General features: G+C 44.3%; 1 protein-coding gene across 1 annotated transcript in view; it reads left to right on the top strand.

Moving 5' to 3' along the window:
* Window positions 1-15,870, top strand: part of LOC126258318 (otoferlin) — a 198,490-nt gene that overhangs the window by 70,166 nt on the left and 112,454 nt on the right. Inside the window, exons 7-8 of the mRNA XM_049955637.1 lie at window positions 5,402-5,527; window positions 12,217-12,458. Of these exons, the coding sequence (XP_049811594.1) occupies window positions 5,402-5,527; window positions 12,217-12,458 (368 nt within the window). The remainder of the gene's footprint in view (window positions 1-5,401; window positions 5,528-12,216; window positions 12,459-15,870) is intronic.

The following is a 15,870-nucleotide window of genomic DNA, read 5'->3' as shown; positions in this document are numbered from 1 at the left end:
TCCACGCTGTCGCGGCATGCTACCAGTGTTAAAGACTGCGATGGAGCTCCGTATGCCACGGCAAACTGGCTGACACTGACGGCGGCGGTGCACAAATGCTGCGCAGCTAGCGCCATTCGACGACCAACACCGCGGTTCCTGGTGTGTCCGCTGTGCCGTGCGTGTGATCATTGCTTGTACAGCCCTCTCGCAGTGTCCGGAGCAAGTATGGTGGGTCTGACACACCGGTGTCAATGTGTTCTTTTTTTCCATTTCCAGGAGTGTAGCACACGCTCGTTGGGCATTTTGATCACAATAGCCATACATCAACACGATATCGACCTTTTCCGCAATTGATAAACGGTCCATTTTAACACGGGTAATGTATCACGAAGCCAATACCGTCCACACTGGCGGAATGTTACGTGATACCACGTACTTATACGTTTGTGACTATTACAGCGCCATCTATCACAAAGCGAAAAAAGTGGTCGAACTAAAACATTCATATTTCTTTACGTACTACACGAATATATAATAAAAAATGTGGGTTCCTATTTAAAAAAACGCAGTTGATATCCGTTTGATCTAAGGCAGCGCTATGTAGGAGGACAACCATAGCGCCATCTGGTTTCCCCCTTCAAGCTAGACGAGTTTTGTTCTTAGTAGTTTTTTCGTTTTACGCTTATTTCGTGAGATATTTGGCCCGGTCACTATCAATGGACCACTCTGTATATAGATTAGGATTAGCAGGTGGTCTATAACACTTCCTTGGGGGATTCCAGATATCACTTCTGTTTTACTCAGTAGCTTCCTATCAGTTACTAAGAAATGCGACTTTTGTGACAGGAAATCACGAAACCAGTCGTACGACTGAGATGATACTCCACAGAGACGTAATTTGATTACGAGTCACAAGTGAGGAACATGTAAAAAGCCCTCTGGAAATCTAGAGGCAGGGAATCAGTTCGAGATGCCCTATCAACAGCGCTAATTGCATCACGTGAATAAAGTGGTACCTGTGTTTCATAAGAACGGTATTTTCTGAATCCGTGCTAACAATATGTCTACAGAGTGCTTTCTTCGAGGTACTTCGTTATAGTCAAAAACAGTTTACGTTGCGAAATCCTACTGCAAATCGACGTAATTGATATGGATCTGTAATTTAGTGGATTACTACTGTTTCCTTCCTTTCTTGAATATTTACTTTTACAGTCATTAGGTACGAATCTTTCGTCGAGCGAGAGGTTGTATATGGCTGTTAAGTATGGAGCTATTAGATCAGTATAATGTGAAGGGAACTTAATTGGTATATAGTCTGGACCAGCAAACTTGCCTTTATTGAGTGATTTAATTGCTTTATGTCGAATTTCGGAAAACTGTGTTTCGTAACTCTTTTTTAGTGACATTGTCATTAGTAATATTACCATTGCTGTCACTCAGTGAAGGTACTGACTCTAACTTGCCGCTAGTGTACATACGATTAGAATCTCTCTGAGTTTGGCCGGCCGGAGTGGCCGGCGGTTCTAGGCGCTACAGTCTGGAACCGCGCGACCGCTACGGTCGCAAATTCGAATCCTGCCTCGGGCATGGATGTGTGTGATGTCCTTAGGTTAGTTAGGTTTAAGTAGTTCTAAGTTCTAGGGGACTGATGACCTCAGAAGTTAAATCCCATAGTGCTCAGAGCCATTTGAATCATTTCTCTGAGTTTTCTGCCAGATTCTGAGACAGAATTTCGTTGTGAAAACTATTAAAAACATCTCGCTTTGTATTTCGAGCCAAATTTCAAGCTTCTGGCTTCTGTAAACTTCACCAATACTGAAGATTTTGTGTTCTTTTAAGTTTGACATGCTTTTTCGTTGCTTTGCAACAGTGTTATGAGCTTTTTGGTGCACCATTTATTTGGTACATATCTCTCAATTGCCGTCGATACTATTTCATTGAATTTAAACCACATGGCCTACGCTTACATAGTTAGATTGGAAGGAGTGGCGACTGTCTCTCAGAAAGGCGTCAAGTGAACGTCTATCTGCTTCTTTAAATAGATATTTTTGCGTTTACTTTTGATGGATTTGGATGTTATTATATTCAGTCTTGCTACAACGGCCTTGTGCTCACTTATACCTGTTGCTCCTGAACTAACTGTCCAAAAGCCACCACCGACATTAAACATGCGTATTCGTCATGATTTTGTTCATTTCGGTTACTGGGTGTCTCTCCTATGGGTCGTCAGACGTATTTTCTCTGGTGTTTCAGCAGATATTTGCAGTTTCGTTTTTGCAACATGTAAATAAAGTCAGCTCAAACAAATACTGCTCACCACGTCTTTCATACGACGCCCAACTCCGAAGGAAAGCGCCAGTTTTTTCCCGTTATAAACAAATCTGAAAGCTGTAAATTCAACTAAATACTTAGGTATTATAATTACAAATACCCTGAACTGGAACGTACACACAGATAATTTGTGCGTAGAGCCAACCAAATACTGTGATTCATTGGCAGAAAACTTAGAAACTGCAACAGGTCTACTAAAGAGACTGCTTACACCACGCTTGTCCACCCTATTCTGGAGTATTGGTGTGCGGTGTGGGATCCGCATCAGGTGGGACTGACGGATGACATCGAAAAACTACAAAGAAGGGCAGCTAGTTTTGTATTATCGCGAAATAGGGGAGATGGTGCCACAGATATGATACGTGAACTGGAGTGGCAATCATTAAAACAAACGCGCTTTTTATTACGACGGAATCTTCTCATGAAATTTCAATCACCAGTTTTGTCCTCCGATTGCGAAAACATTCTACTGGAACCCACCTACATAGGGTGAAATGGTCATCACGATAAAATAAGTGAAGTCAGGGCTCGCACAGAAAAATATAAGTGCTCGTTTTTCCCGCTCGCCTTTCGGGAGTGGAACGGTAGAGAGAGAGCTCGAAGGCGGTTCACTGAACCCTCTGCCAGGCACTTTACTGTGAATAGCAGAGTAATCATGTAGATGTAAATTTTTAAAGAGGAATTTTACATGACTATTAGACAGTGGGGTCCAAAATTAGTCTTATATTAGTTCAATGTGTTGACAGAGCCAGTAAAACACGAGGCATAATCAGTCCTTCAGCAGCTACTGTGCAGCGCTTCTGCGTAGCTGAAGCAGTTAGCGCGGGCCAGGGCCGTTGTTTCGCCTCTGGAGTACTGGTTATTCTTAGCCTCTTACTGTTCCTGTTAACACACGATGTTGAAACAAATATCGCAATAGACTAACATTGGAGCGCTCTGCGAATGGGCACGTAAAATTCCACTTTAAAAATAATTTTATTTGTAACGGGAAACAGACCGACGCTTCTCATCGACGCTGGACATCGCATAAAAAACGTGATAACAGTACTTTTTTGGGCTGACTCCAGTTACGCGTTGGAAAAACAAAATTTCAAATATCTGCTGAAACACCGTAGAAAATGCACCTCATGATTCTTAGGGAGACACCCTGCATATCTTTCTCCAGCTTCTTCTCCACTTCCTCTACGAATGTGGAACAAAGTACCCAGTAAATTGCGTCTTATCCAAAACCAGTCTGCATTCAGGAGAAGATTAAAGCCTTATCTGTTATCATCGGCGCAGCTTTCTTTTGCGCACAACCCAGCTATTTTCTTTCTGTCTGTAAGAAACCAATCTCTCTGTCACTAAACCTCTTTTTCTCGTTGCTTTCGACTTCCGTTTCCTTCCTTCCCTGTCATCTGCTTTTTTTATCACATTATTTATCTCACTTTTTCTGATCGTACAACCTTATATCCTACTTTGATTCGTTCAGTACTTTTACACTGCGTTTCTAATGGATGACGTTACTCAGATTCGCCACGAACTCAATGAAGGAATTGCTTAATACAATGTTAATACGACTGACATGTCTTTAATTTCATATATTGACTACTGTAAACATTGTCATTATTATTACTGTTATTGTGTTTAACATTATTATTACATATTTCTCCTGTACTATTGAAATTGTAATGTTGATTCACTAACGATGTGTGGTTAGATGTAAGAGAGGATCTGAAGCCACTAATTTTGCCAACTGAAATCAAAAGAAACAAGGTCGGTTTTATTCATTATTCCAATACACCATATTATTTCCCGCTATTTTGGCTACAAAACCTCAGTTTTCAATGTAATCTCCGTTCAATACGACGGCCTTACGCCATGTTGTTGGGAGGGGCTGTATGCCCGCATCGTACCACTCTACTGATCGACGGCGGGCCCAGCACCTTGCTGCAACACTAACCTCCCCATCATCCAAGTATTGCTTCCAACGGAATGCATTCTTCATTTAGCCATGTAGATGGATGTCTGAAGGTGCGAGATCCGGCTGTAGTATTGCAGAGGAACGGTCCAAATAACTTTTATGTGCTTTTCTTGTGTGAAGCCTTGCATTGTCAAGCAGAAGGAGAAGTTCGTTTGCATTTTTGTGGCTTCCTGAGGGTAACACAATACAGTTCCAAGATGATCGTTGAACCATGACGGAGGACATCAAACGGAATATCCCCTTCTCTGTTCCAGAAGACTGTCGCCTTGGCGGTACCGTCTGACGGTGCGGATCTGAACTTTTTCTTCAGAGGAGAGGTAGTGTCGCGCCACTCCACGGAGTGCCATTTTGTTTCCGTTTCGAGATGATGAACCGATGTTTCATCGCCTGCGACGATATTCGACAATCAGCCTCGTAACGTGCGAATAATTCCACACAAATAGTCCTTCGTGGCTTTTGATGGTCATGTGTTAAGCGGGGAGGACCTCAGCTGGCACACCCCTTTGAGTACTCCAACTGGTGGACGAGTGTGGCAGCACTACCGACAGAGACGCCCAGTTGAGCAGCTTGGTGCTTGATTCTGATATGTCACTTCGAATGAGAATGTTCATACGTCCCAACATTGCAAGAGTCACAATTGTATGCGGCCAGCCGGCGCGTGGGAGATCGAACGGGTTTCCGTGAACTTGTTGCGATAATGACAAACGCCTTACCCAACGAATAACCGTGGTTTTGTTCACTTCCATGTCTCCGTAGACATTCTGCAAGAGCCTATGAGTAACTGCGATGCTATTGTTTTCCACCAACAGAAACTCAATGACAGCTCTCTGCTTGGAACGCACGTCCGTTACAGACGCCATTTTGAAGGCCATGGATAGCGCCGTCACCCACTGCAACTTCATAGAACTAAAGAGGCTGAAGCGGGAATATTTCACGATAGCCCACAACAAATTCCGCATTTTTTCAACCGACATTGGCCAAGAAAAAAATATATTGCATTACTTATTGAAGACCCCTAGTGAATAAGGTGACTGTGCATGGACTACGGTTTAAGACTTGATATTTCGAATATTCTCTTTGATTTGGTGAATTAGGTTCTTTACAATCATACTGGCCTGCTTGCAGATATACCCGTGCGAACTGGAGAAGCTGGCCCAGTTCAGCGGCCTGCAAGACTGGCTGCGCTGCTTTTCTCTGCACAGGGGCAAGCGCGCCGGCTCCGGCCGCAGCCCGGTCGTGGGGCACGTCAAGGTGAGAATAAGTCTACAGCTGTAACTTTACACCAGAAACCACTGGGTATCATACTCGAAAAGATCCATCCAATTTTACAAGACTGTATCTTCTACATGAGTTAAGATAGGAACATGGTTAGATTTTAGCATAAGCAGTGAAACAAGTAGTTACCTTGGCGCAAGTTGTAAGTTGCCGATTCATGTGGTTGCCGGTAGCGGCCTCCCAAATGCATGTAGTTCGAACGCTCGCTCTCTCATTCATATCCCAAAATGTGTCGAGTTGAGATGGCAATAGCACATCAACAAAGGCGTTTTGCGTTCTCAGATTCGACAGGTGCAATTAAGTCATAGCAGCGCGCCGGCAGTTTAGTTGACAGTACGGCACTGAGACTCCTACAATTCAAAGAATTCTTCGATGGTAATAGCAGCTTCGAGACACTTGTTGTTTTTGTGAGGAAGAATCCACAGGAGTCGCACTCCTCCTGTGAAGAGGTGGAAGACTTTCAAGAGAGTGTCGCGCGGAGTCCATGCCGTATCTTCAGCTGTCGTCTCCGCCGCAGTTACCGTCTACCAAACCGGTGGACAACCATTGACCCGCGGATCCTGCAATCAGTTTGTTTTATTGCGGCCCGCAGAAGAAATTTGTGGGACAGAAAGTGAGGAACTCGCATGTACTACGCCCGGGGAGCATTTCCCGATATTTTCGCGCAGACACTCGTCTCGTCTCGGGCTTGGAGCTCATGTCACAGACTAGTCGACGTTTCGGGTACTCAGCACATGCGAAATGCTAATTCGACACCGCTGGATTTGAACAACAAAGTAAAACACATTTGCAGTGTGAACGCTTAATTTATTTAGTGTTACAGAAACAGTCCTTGCTTTTGGATGAGACATCAAAAGTATTTTTGGTCAAATATTTAAAAAATGCTCACTAATAATGTTTGTGGATATTTCCTCACTAAATATCAAACACTCGAATGACCTGTCTGTGGCCAAACATCGCAAAATTACTCCTAACTGCGTGTAGACTGCGAATGCGTATCTCATTGCCGTATTTCGTTTTCCTGTTCTTTTTCACATTAACATTAGTACGTTTTACTTGGCCTGTGAGGACGCATTAGAACACTGCAACTGTTGAAACTGGAGGTAATTTACAATGAATTAGCAACAACCAATTACTTTTATAGGCAATTGATTTTTCTTGATGACATTTCAAGATGCCTCAAAACCCATCTTCACATGTTTACATTTGTTTTGGTATCACAATAATTGTGTATTTATTATCGCCGTTGCAGAATTTTTCAATGGAAGATTTTAAGACAGTTACTGCAAAACGTCGTCGGTAAAAAAAAAAAAAAAAAAAAAAAACAGTGTTCACGACACGTAATTAATGTAAACAGTTGAAGATTGGGTGAACATAAATGAATGTACGCACAAAAATGAGTGTTTTAAGACATTATATATTACCGTGTTGTGTTGGGAAGGGGTGCCACCATATCGATGCTTTGCCCCTTAAACATTAACTTCACTAACGGAATAATTTTGACTTTCTGCGCTAGGAGAGCTGCTGTCGCGGATCAGAGCGACACGATCTTCGGACTTAACTAAGTACTTAAGTGGGGCCCTCAGGTCACTAAAGGTTGCCCATGGCTGATCTGCGCAGTGATATGGCTCCGCTATCCTCCGATGGGAAGAGGAATATTGCATATGGCAAGCGCCTTACGATCCAGCCACACGCCATACAACGGAGGTCCACGGGTTGCCGTCGAGTCAAGGCGCCTGCAACACAGAGACAACCCACTCTGCTTGCGACAGCTACTGCATTAGTGGGGATGCCAACTCTGTCGGTTAAAGCACTCTTGAGCCAGCTCTAAGAACCATGTAAGATTAGCCTATAGGCCTTCATATTATGCCGCCTAGCAGTTCGCCAGACAGCATTCTTTCTTATGTTTCACCTTTTAAAAAAATTAAATTCATGGTAAATATGTCTCCTTCTTTTACGTTCAGTTTCTAACTTAGTGACTATCGTCTACTTGTTGAAGAGCAGGTTGGCTGTACAGGTGCCAGCCTCACACCCGCCCACATGGGGAAAGGGAAACGAACACCAGCTCGCCAGTCAGTGTGAGTTTCAGGTTGGAAATCAACGTTCTACTTCGGAAGTGTCGTTATCGGGAGCTAGGACATCGCGAGTGCAGCCCATACCAACCGTGCCGGCCATGCCTATGGCATCTGTGTCCAGCTACATCAATACTCAGCAAGCCACCTGATGGTGTGTTGCAGAGGATACTTCTGATACCACTAACCGATCCCCCCCTCCCTGTTCCACTCGGAAATGGCGCGTGGGAAGGATGATTGTCGCTAAGCACCTATTTTATTACCTCCAATATCTTGAATTTCCTCGTGGTGATTATTTACAAAGATGCATATGGGAGGAAGTAATACGTTGTCTGACCCTTCCCGGAAAGTAGTTTCTCCAAATTTCAGGAGGAACCCTTTGCGTGAAGCGCAACGCCTCTCTTGTAGCGTCTGCCGCTGGAGTTTGTTGAGCATCTCCCTAACGACCTCACGCCGGCCAGTGACAGTGTTTATCGATCGTAACAGATTGAGGCTCAACCTGCACCTTTAAGAACTATTATCGTATTACTGACAATGTTTCATCAGATCAGTATCATTTTATATTGCTTTCACTCGGAAGCATTTCCATTGGCTCAACGTTATCTTGTACTTTCTGTGTCGTAATAAAGTTCTATTGCTGTTTGGCACCTGAGAATCTTTCTTTCCTTGCGCGTACCTCACCCACAACCGGATACTACAGTCCTCATTTTTTGTGTTTGATATCATACAGGATTCAGTTGCTAGAATGGTGGTAAACGAGATTATGTAGCTTTTTGTCAATTCATTCTCTACGTTGCGATGGAAGATGTCAATATCTATCCACGGTTAGTATTCAGTGATGACGCTACGTACCATTTAAGTGGAAAACTGAACCCACATGTAGGGCACAGTAGCCACATACCATTCGAGCACCAGACAGACTCTCCAATTCACGTGTTCTTTTCATTTCCCAACAATCGATGTACTGTATGCTATTTTTTGAGGAAAAGACGATTACAAGAATTACGTCTCTGAGTATGATGGAGATATGGCGCATTCCAGTATTGCGAGAACATTCCGAGAATTTCATTTTTGAATAGGACAGGGCAACACCGCAATTACATCTGCAGCTAAAAGAACTATTTAACAATGACCCACCTCAACGAAGGATTGGCCGCAATGGGCGTAGGGCTCTCGCATTGCACTGTTCGCGTGCAGCTTCCCCTGATCTCACAAAGTGTGATTTTTTTTTGGTGATGGAGGTTCTGTAATACAATGTGTAAAAGATATAGACTTTTGAAGTCGGATGGTTGTTTTGACATTGTTCTCCTATGAGTAAGCTAAAATTTACCCTTAGGCTCGTTAGATGCAGAGGATATAGTCTTGTGAAATAAGATGGACCTTTTCGAAATACCCTGTATACCGCAGTTTACTCCATGATGGCCGACAGACGCTACGCATCACTTATGAAATAAATAGGTGAAATAAAGTTTTAAACCATCTCCATATCCACGAATACGTTTGGACTTCGATTCACAGGCAGCAGAGCGAGAAAGAATAACGGTTATGAAACTAAAGAAAATAAAGTAACTGTGAAATAAGTGTCTCTTCGAAAGTGCACGTCTTTGTACACCTATGAAATCGAAATCTATTTCTGGCCAACATTCGATGCCATATTACTCCACGCTGTACATTAACTGCTGAAAATCATGCTCAGTCGGGTTCAAGTCAGCAGATACCACACATTCATCCCTGTCGCCAGGAGGAAGACGTTGATGACTTGGGTGCGGTATACACTTCTACTGTCCTCTTCATGGCCGAAATTTTATCTGTAGGATTGGACAACAATTTGCAGAATTTGATGTGGAAACTGAGCAGACCTCAAAGTACCTTCTATAGCGTAGTGATCCGTCCAACACCCGTAAATGGTACCGGCTCTAAACATGCCTAACTCACTTTCCAGCTGAACCCGTGGAACAGCATGCGCTGCCATCCTGGAGACTGGCCGTTTCCATACTCTTTTATGACGATCATCAATCCCCTGAAGTAACATGCACTCGTCGATGAAAAGAACCCGAGGCCATTGTCTCATCTTCCACTTTGCGAGTTTCCTTGCCAACCGTCTTCGCGATGGAGACAGTTACAAAATGTTTGGATTGACAAAGCCCACACATTTACTTTCTAAAAGGCAACGCGCAGTTCTTTTGAATTCTCCTTGGAATACCTAAAAGTCATAATTTGTTGGTAACAGATCTTCAATGTTTTACCTTTGAGGCTAGTAGTTAAATGAGTGAAGTCGCTGTGGTTTCCTATGTTAGGACTGTTCTAGCCGTTGTAGGTCTTAGTCAACGACCAGCTAGCGATCTACACAACTACAAATAACCTAACAGACGATAACCAGTCACTACATCTGCCTTAATAACGGTAAGAGATGACCTCAAGCCTGCCATGGATAGACAAGAGACAGCTATCGAGTAGCTTTTTAGATTTCAGCAAAGCATTTGACATTATAATTAAATGTTTCCCTGAGACATTTAAGTCTATTTTTATTATCTACGATAATGATCGAAGCAGACGAAATGAATTAAAATTTGTGCTGTCGCCGGAACTCGAGCCCGAGTCTTCTTGCTTGCTAGGCAGAAATTCTAACCATTACACCACCGCAGTACTATGGCCAGTTTATTACGTCTGCTTCGATCATTATCGTAGATAGTAAAAAGATACTTAAATGTCTCAGGGAAACATTTAATTATAAGATCTATAAGATCACCAATGGTACAAGGACGTCCCATTACGCCCAATGCTGGGGTGCTTGCCAATATCGGAGAGCCCTGGCAGTAGTGACAATATGTAAGGGAAAAATGAATTGAAGTTTGTATTGGGGAGGGCACTCAGCTTAGGTAGTTCGTGCAGCAACGTTGACCATAGTACTGCGGTGGTGTAATGGTTAGCGTTTCTGCTTAGCAAGCAAGAAGACCGGGTCCGAGTCCCGGCCGCAGCACAAATTTTAATTCATTTCGTCTGCATTTGACATTGTTCAGTTTCACATTTTACTTGCTACACTTAGTAGCCTAACTTACTTACCATATGCAGTACAGTGCTTCCCTCATATCTGAAACCTCGCCAATAATGTGTCGTGTCCGGCTGCACAAAGTCACAATTGAGGCAGGTGGAATGAAGCGTTCCTCAGGGATCGTTATTAGATCCTATACTCTTTTCGTTATGTATCAATGATGTGTCATCAATTTTGTCTTGTTGCAAATATCACATTTATGCTGGTGATCCTTAAGTGCAAAATCAGTAAACCTGAAGACAATATCGAGAATTTCAGTACTGACCTCTGTGTACTAACAAAATATATGTACGCAAGTTGTGCTAGTTGGCCAATCTGCACTCATTAGCCCCAAATTCCTACCATATTTAATCCAAAATGGATCAAATATCAATTTCTTTCTTCAGCAAAGAATCTAGGAGTAATAATAGGTGAAAATCTAAATTAGACTTAGGACGTAAATACAATGGGCAAGGAAGCATCAGCATCTCTACAAGCCCTACAAAAATTTGAAAAGCTCTGCCCTATCGGTATAAAAAGGAAACCTTCAAATTACTGATTATAGGGGTGTTATCATGCAAGTTCTTTGTAAGAAAAGCGGCGACTGGAACTGGTTATGAACGCCTCTGTTTTACATATCTGTAACGTCCGACGCTTTGATCACGTTTCACCATCACATGCACTGCTATAGCGATTGCGTGCAGACAAGCGGACATATTTCTATACCCTCTGTCTTCTCTACTGTTTTATCAACGTATATTGCCCTCATATATCTCCTCGAGCTTAATGCTCTTGTTTGAACAACATGACAGAAACACCCGTTCCGATCAGAGCAAAAACATTTGTCTACATCTACATTTATACTCCGCAAGCCACCCAACGGTGTGTGGCGGAGGGCACTTTACGTGCCACTGTCATTACCTCCCTTTCCTGTTCCAGTCGCGTATGGTTCGCGGGAAGAACGACTGCCGGAAAGCCTCCGTGCGCGCTCTAATCTCTCTAATTTTACATTCGTGATCTCCTCGGGAGGTATAAGTAGGGGGAAGCAATATATTCGATACCTCATCCAGAAACGCACCCTCTCGAAACCTGGACAGCAAGCTACACCGCGATGCAGAGCGCCTCTCTTGCAGAGTCTGCCACTTGAGTTTGCTAAACATCTTCGTAACGCTATCACGCTTACCAAATAACCCTGTGACGAAACGCGCCGCTCTTCTTTGGATCGTCTCTATGTCCTCCGTGAACCCGATCTGGTACGGACCCCACACTGATGAGCAATACTCAAGTATAGGTCGAACGAGTGTTTTGTAAGCCACCTCCTTTGTTGATGGACTACATTTTCTAAGGACTCTCCCAATGAATCTCAACCTGGTACCCGCCTTACCAGCAATTAATTTTGTATGATCATTCCACTTCAAATCGTTCCGCACGCATACTCCCAGATATTTTACAGAAGTAACTGCTACCAGTGTTTGTTCCGCTATCATATAATCATACAATAAAGGATCCTTCTTTCTATGTATTCGCAATACATTACATTTGTCACCGTTCTTGTGCACTAGGTAGCGCTATGCCTGTACCCGTCTCCGTTCCCGGAGCGGCCAGCTGTTCGCTTGCTGTCGCGTCACGAGAACAACGTGCCGGTGCGTGTGTGCGTGCGCTGCTACTGCGTGCGGGCCACGGAGCTGCACCCGCGGGACCCGACGGGGCTGTCCGACCCCTACGTGGAGATGCGCGTGGGCGGCCAGGTGGCCGGCTCCAGGGACGACTACGTCCCGCAGCAGATAGAGCCCGTGTTCGGCAGGCAAGTCGCGTGCCACGCATCTTAGCCGCACGAGCATCGACCGGTACCAGGGATAGTCGTAAGTTTCGAAAAAACTCGAGCTGCGGCCGTAAGGTTTGTTGTTAGTCCTTTTTTCATATTCGGCTTTTAATGTCACACGTTTTTCCCAACGATACATAAGCTAGCAGAGACTTCGTTGTAAAAGTTAGTATTTCAGCTGTTCGGGAAACGTTCCACCACTAAAAACACCTTGTCGTCATCCAGCAAATGACTTCGATGCAAAGAACTGTTCATCCGAAAGAAAAGGGGAGAAAGAACTCAATGACTCATATGTCAGGAACATCGTGGAGGGGGGCAATATTGCGAAGTGTGAGAGCTTAAAGAAGCAGCGCATGCTACTGTGTCCTATGCAGAATGAGCTGAACCGCGGAACCCAGCAGACGGTGACTTCCGTCGCGACGCAGGTGTTTAGTTTAAAATGATTTTTTTATATCAATGACACTTTCGCGGGCATAAGTAAATTCTTTGTCACTAAATTTAGAAAAGACGTTCTGCGTGCACTTCAGAAATTGTGTGAGGTTTCCATCCAGCATATGAAGAGAGAAAAGTAAAAATGCCCTAAATGCCAAATCTCACATTTGCCAGGAGAATGAAAAACCAATGTATCTCTCTTTCTAAATAATCGATTTGTATCCAAAAGTTGAGAAGGTATTCTGATACCAAATTCTGTTTACCTCATCACCGCAGAAATAATACGACAAATTGGGACAGGGACTGTGATTGCTATGTTCGGATGAGGGCTGAGTTGGCACCCCTTCGCTCACAGCTGCAGGCGGCGCTGACTTCAGTCGTGCAGCTTGAGGCTATTGCCAATGGGCACCACTGTGGGAAGCCGGACTTGGGTATCACGGGGATGTCAACCTCGTCCCGTCTGTCCCCAGATCGGTCTGCCGCTGTGGTTGCCCCGGTTGCTGCCCGCAGTGGGGCTGAGCCCTCGCCTGTGGTTGATTGGGAGGTCGTTTTAAGGCGTGGGAGGCAGCGAAAGACGTCCCCGGAAGCTGATCAGAAAGCCTCCCCAGTGCGTCTGACAAACAGGTTTCAGGTGCTGTCTCTGGCTGAACCAGATGCAGCAGCCTGCCCTGTTTCAGAGGATGATTCTCAGCCTTCAAGGTCCTGGCAATCGCAGAGGGTGGGCTTATTGGTAGTTGGGAGCTCCAATGTCAGGCGCGTAATGGGGCTCCTTAGGGATATGGCGGCTAAGGAGGGGAAGAAATCCAGTGTGCACTCCATGTGCATTCCGGGTGGAGTCATTCCTGATGTGGAAAGGGTCCTTCCAGATGCCATGAAAAGCACAGGGTGCAGCCAGCTGCAGGTGGTGGCACATGTCGGCACTAATGACATGTGTCGCTTTGGTTCTGAGGAAATTCTCTCTGGATTCCAGCGGCTATCTGATTTGGTGAAGGCTGCCGGTCTTGCTTACGAGCTGAAGGCAGAGCTCACCATCTGCAGCATCGTCGACACAACCGACTGCGGACCTTTGGTGCAGAGCCGGGTGGAGGGTCTGAATCAGAGGCTCAGACGGTTTTGCGACCGTGTTGGCTGCAGATTCCTTGACTTGCGCCATAGGGTGGTGGGGTTTCGGGTTCCGCTGAATAGGTCAGAAGTCCACTACACTCAGCTGGCGGCTACACGGGTAGCGGAGGCTGTGTGGCGTGGACTGGGCGGTTTTTTAGGTTAGAAGGCCTCGGGAAAGTACGGGGTGCATGGAAAATACAGGACGTGCTTGGATCAAAGAACAGTCGGAATTGTAGTTGTAAATTGTTGTAGTTGTGCTGGGAAAGTCCCAGAGCTTCAAGGGCTAATAGAAAGCACACAAGCTCAAATCGTTATAGGTACAGAAAGCTGGCTAAAGCCTGAAATAAGTTCTGCGGAAATTTTTACAAAGTCTCAGATGGTGTTCAGGAAAGATAGATTAGGCAGAATTGGTGGTAGAGTGTTTGTGTCTGTCAGTAGTGGTTTATCTTGTAGTGAAGTCGAAGTAGATACTCCATGCGAATTGGTATGGGTGGAGGTTATACTTAACACCCGAACTAAGTTAATAATTGGCTCCTTCTAACGATCCCCAGACTCCGATGATTTAGTTGCTGAACAGTTCAGAGAAAATTTGAGTCTCGTAACAAATAAATACCCCACTCATATGGTTATAGTTGGTGGGGACTTCAACCTTCCCTCGATATGTTGGCAAAAATACTTGTTCAAAACCGGTAGTAGGCAGAAAACATTTTCCGAGATTGTCCTAAATTCTTTTTCCGAAAATTATTTCGAGCAGTTAGTCCACGAACCCACGCGAATTGTAAATGGTTGCGAAAACACACTTGACCTCTTAGCCACAAACAATCCAGAGCTAGTAGAGAGCATCATGACTGATACAGGGATTAGTGATCACAAGATCGTTGTAGCTAGGCTCAATAACGTTTCTTCTAAATCCACCAGAAACAAACGCAAAATATTTTTTTTATTTAAAAAAGCGGATAAAGTGTCACTAGAAACCTACCTAAGAGACAATCTCCATTCCTTCCGAACTGACTATGTAAATGTAGACGAGATGTGGCTCAAATTCAAAGATATAGTAGCAACAGCAATTGAGAGATTCATACCTCATAAATTGGTAAGAGATGGAACTGATCACCCATGGTACACAAAACAGGTCCGAACGCTGTTGCAGAGGCAACGGAAAAAGCATGCAAAGTCCAGGAGAACGCGAAATCCCGAAGATTGGCTAAAATTTACAGACGCGCGAAATTTGGCACGGACTTCAATGCGAGATGCCTTTAATAGGTTCCACAACGAAACATTGTCTCGAAATTTGGTAGAAAATCCGAAGAAATTCTGGTCGTATGTAAAGAAAGCAAGCGGCAAGACGCAGTCAATACCTTCGCTGCGCAGTGCCGATGGTACTGTTACTGACGACTGTGCCGCTAAAGCGGAGTTATTGTACGCAGATTTCCGAAATCCCTTCGCCAGGGAAGACAAATGGAATATTCCAGAATTTGAAACACGAACAGCTGCTAGCATGAGTTTCTTAGAAGTAGATACCTTAGGGATTGCGAAGCAACTCAAATCGCTTGATACGGACAAGTCTTCAGGTCCAGATTGTATACCGATTAGGGTCCTTTCAGATTACGCTGATACAATAGCTCCCTACTTAGCAATCATATACAACCGCTCGCTCACCGATAGATCTGTACCTGCAGATTGGAAAATTGCGCAGGTCGCACCAGTGTTTAAGAAGGGTAGTAGGAGTAATCCATCGAACTACAGACCTATATCATTGACGTCGGTTTGCAGTAGGGTTTTGGAGCATATACTGTATTCAAACATTATGAATCACCTCGAAGGGAACGGTCTATTGATACGTAATCAGCATGGTTTC

Source organism: Schistocerca nitens, chromosome 1, assembly GCF_023898315.1.
Source record: "Schistocerca nitens isolate TAMUIC-IGC-003100 chromosome 1, iqSchNite1.1, whole genome shotgun sequence".
Lineage (NCBI taxonomy): Eukaryota > Metazoa > Arthropoda > Insecta > Orthoptera > Acrididae > Schistocerca > Schistocerca nitens.
The sequence above is the reverse complement of the archived record's forward strand: the minus strand, read 5'-3'. Positions and strand labels throughout refer to the sequence as shown.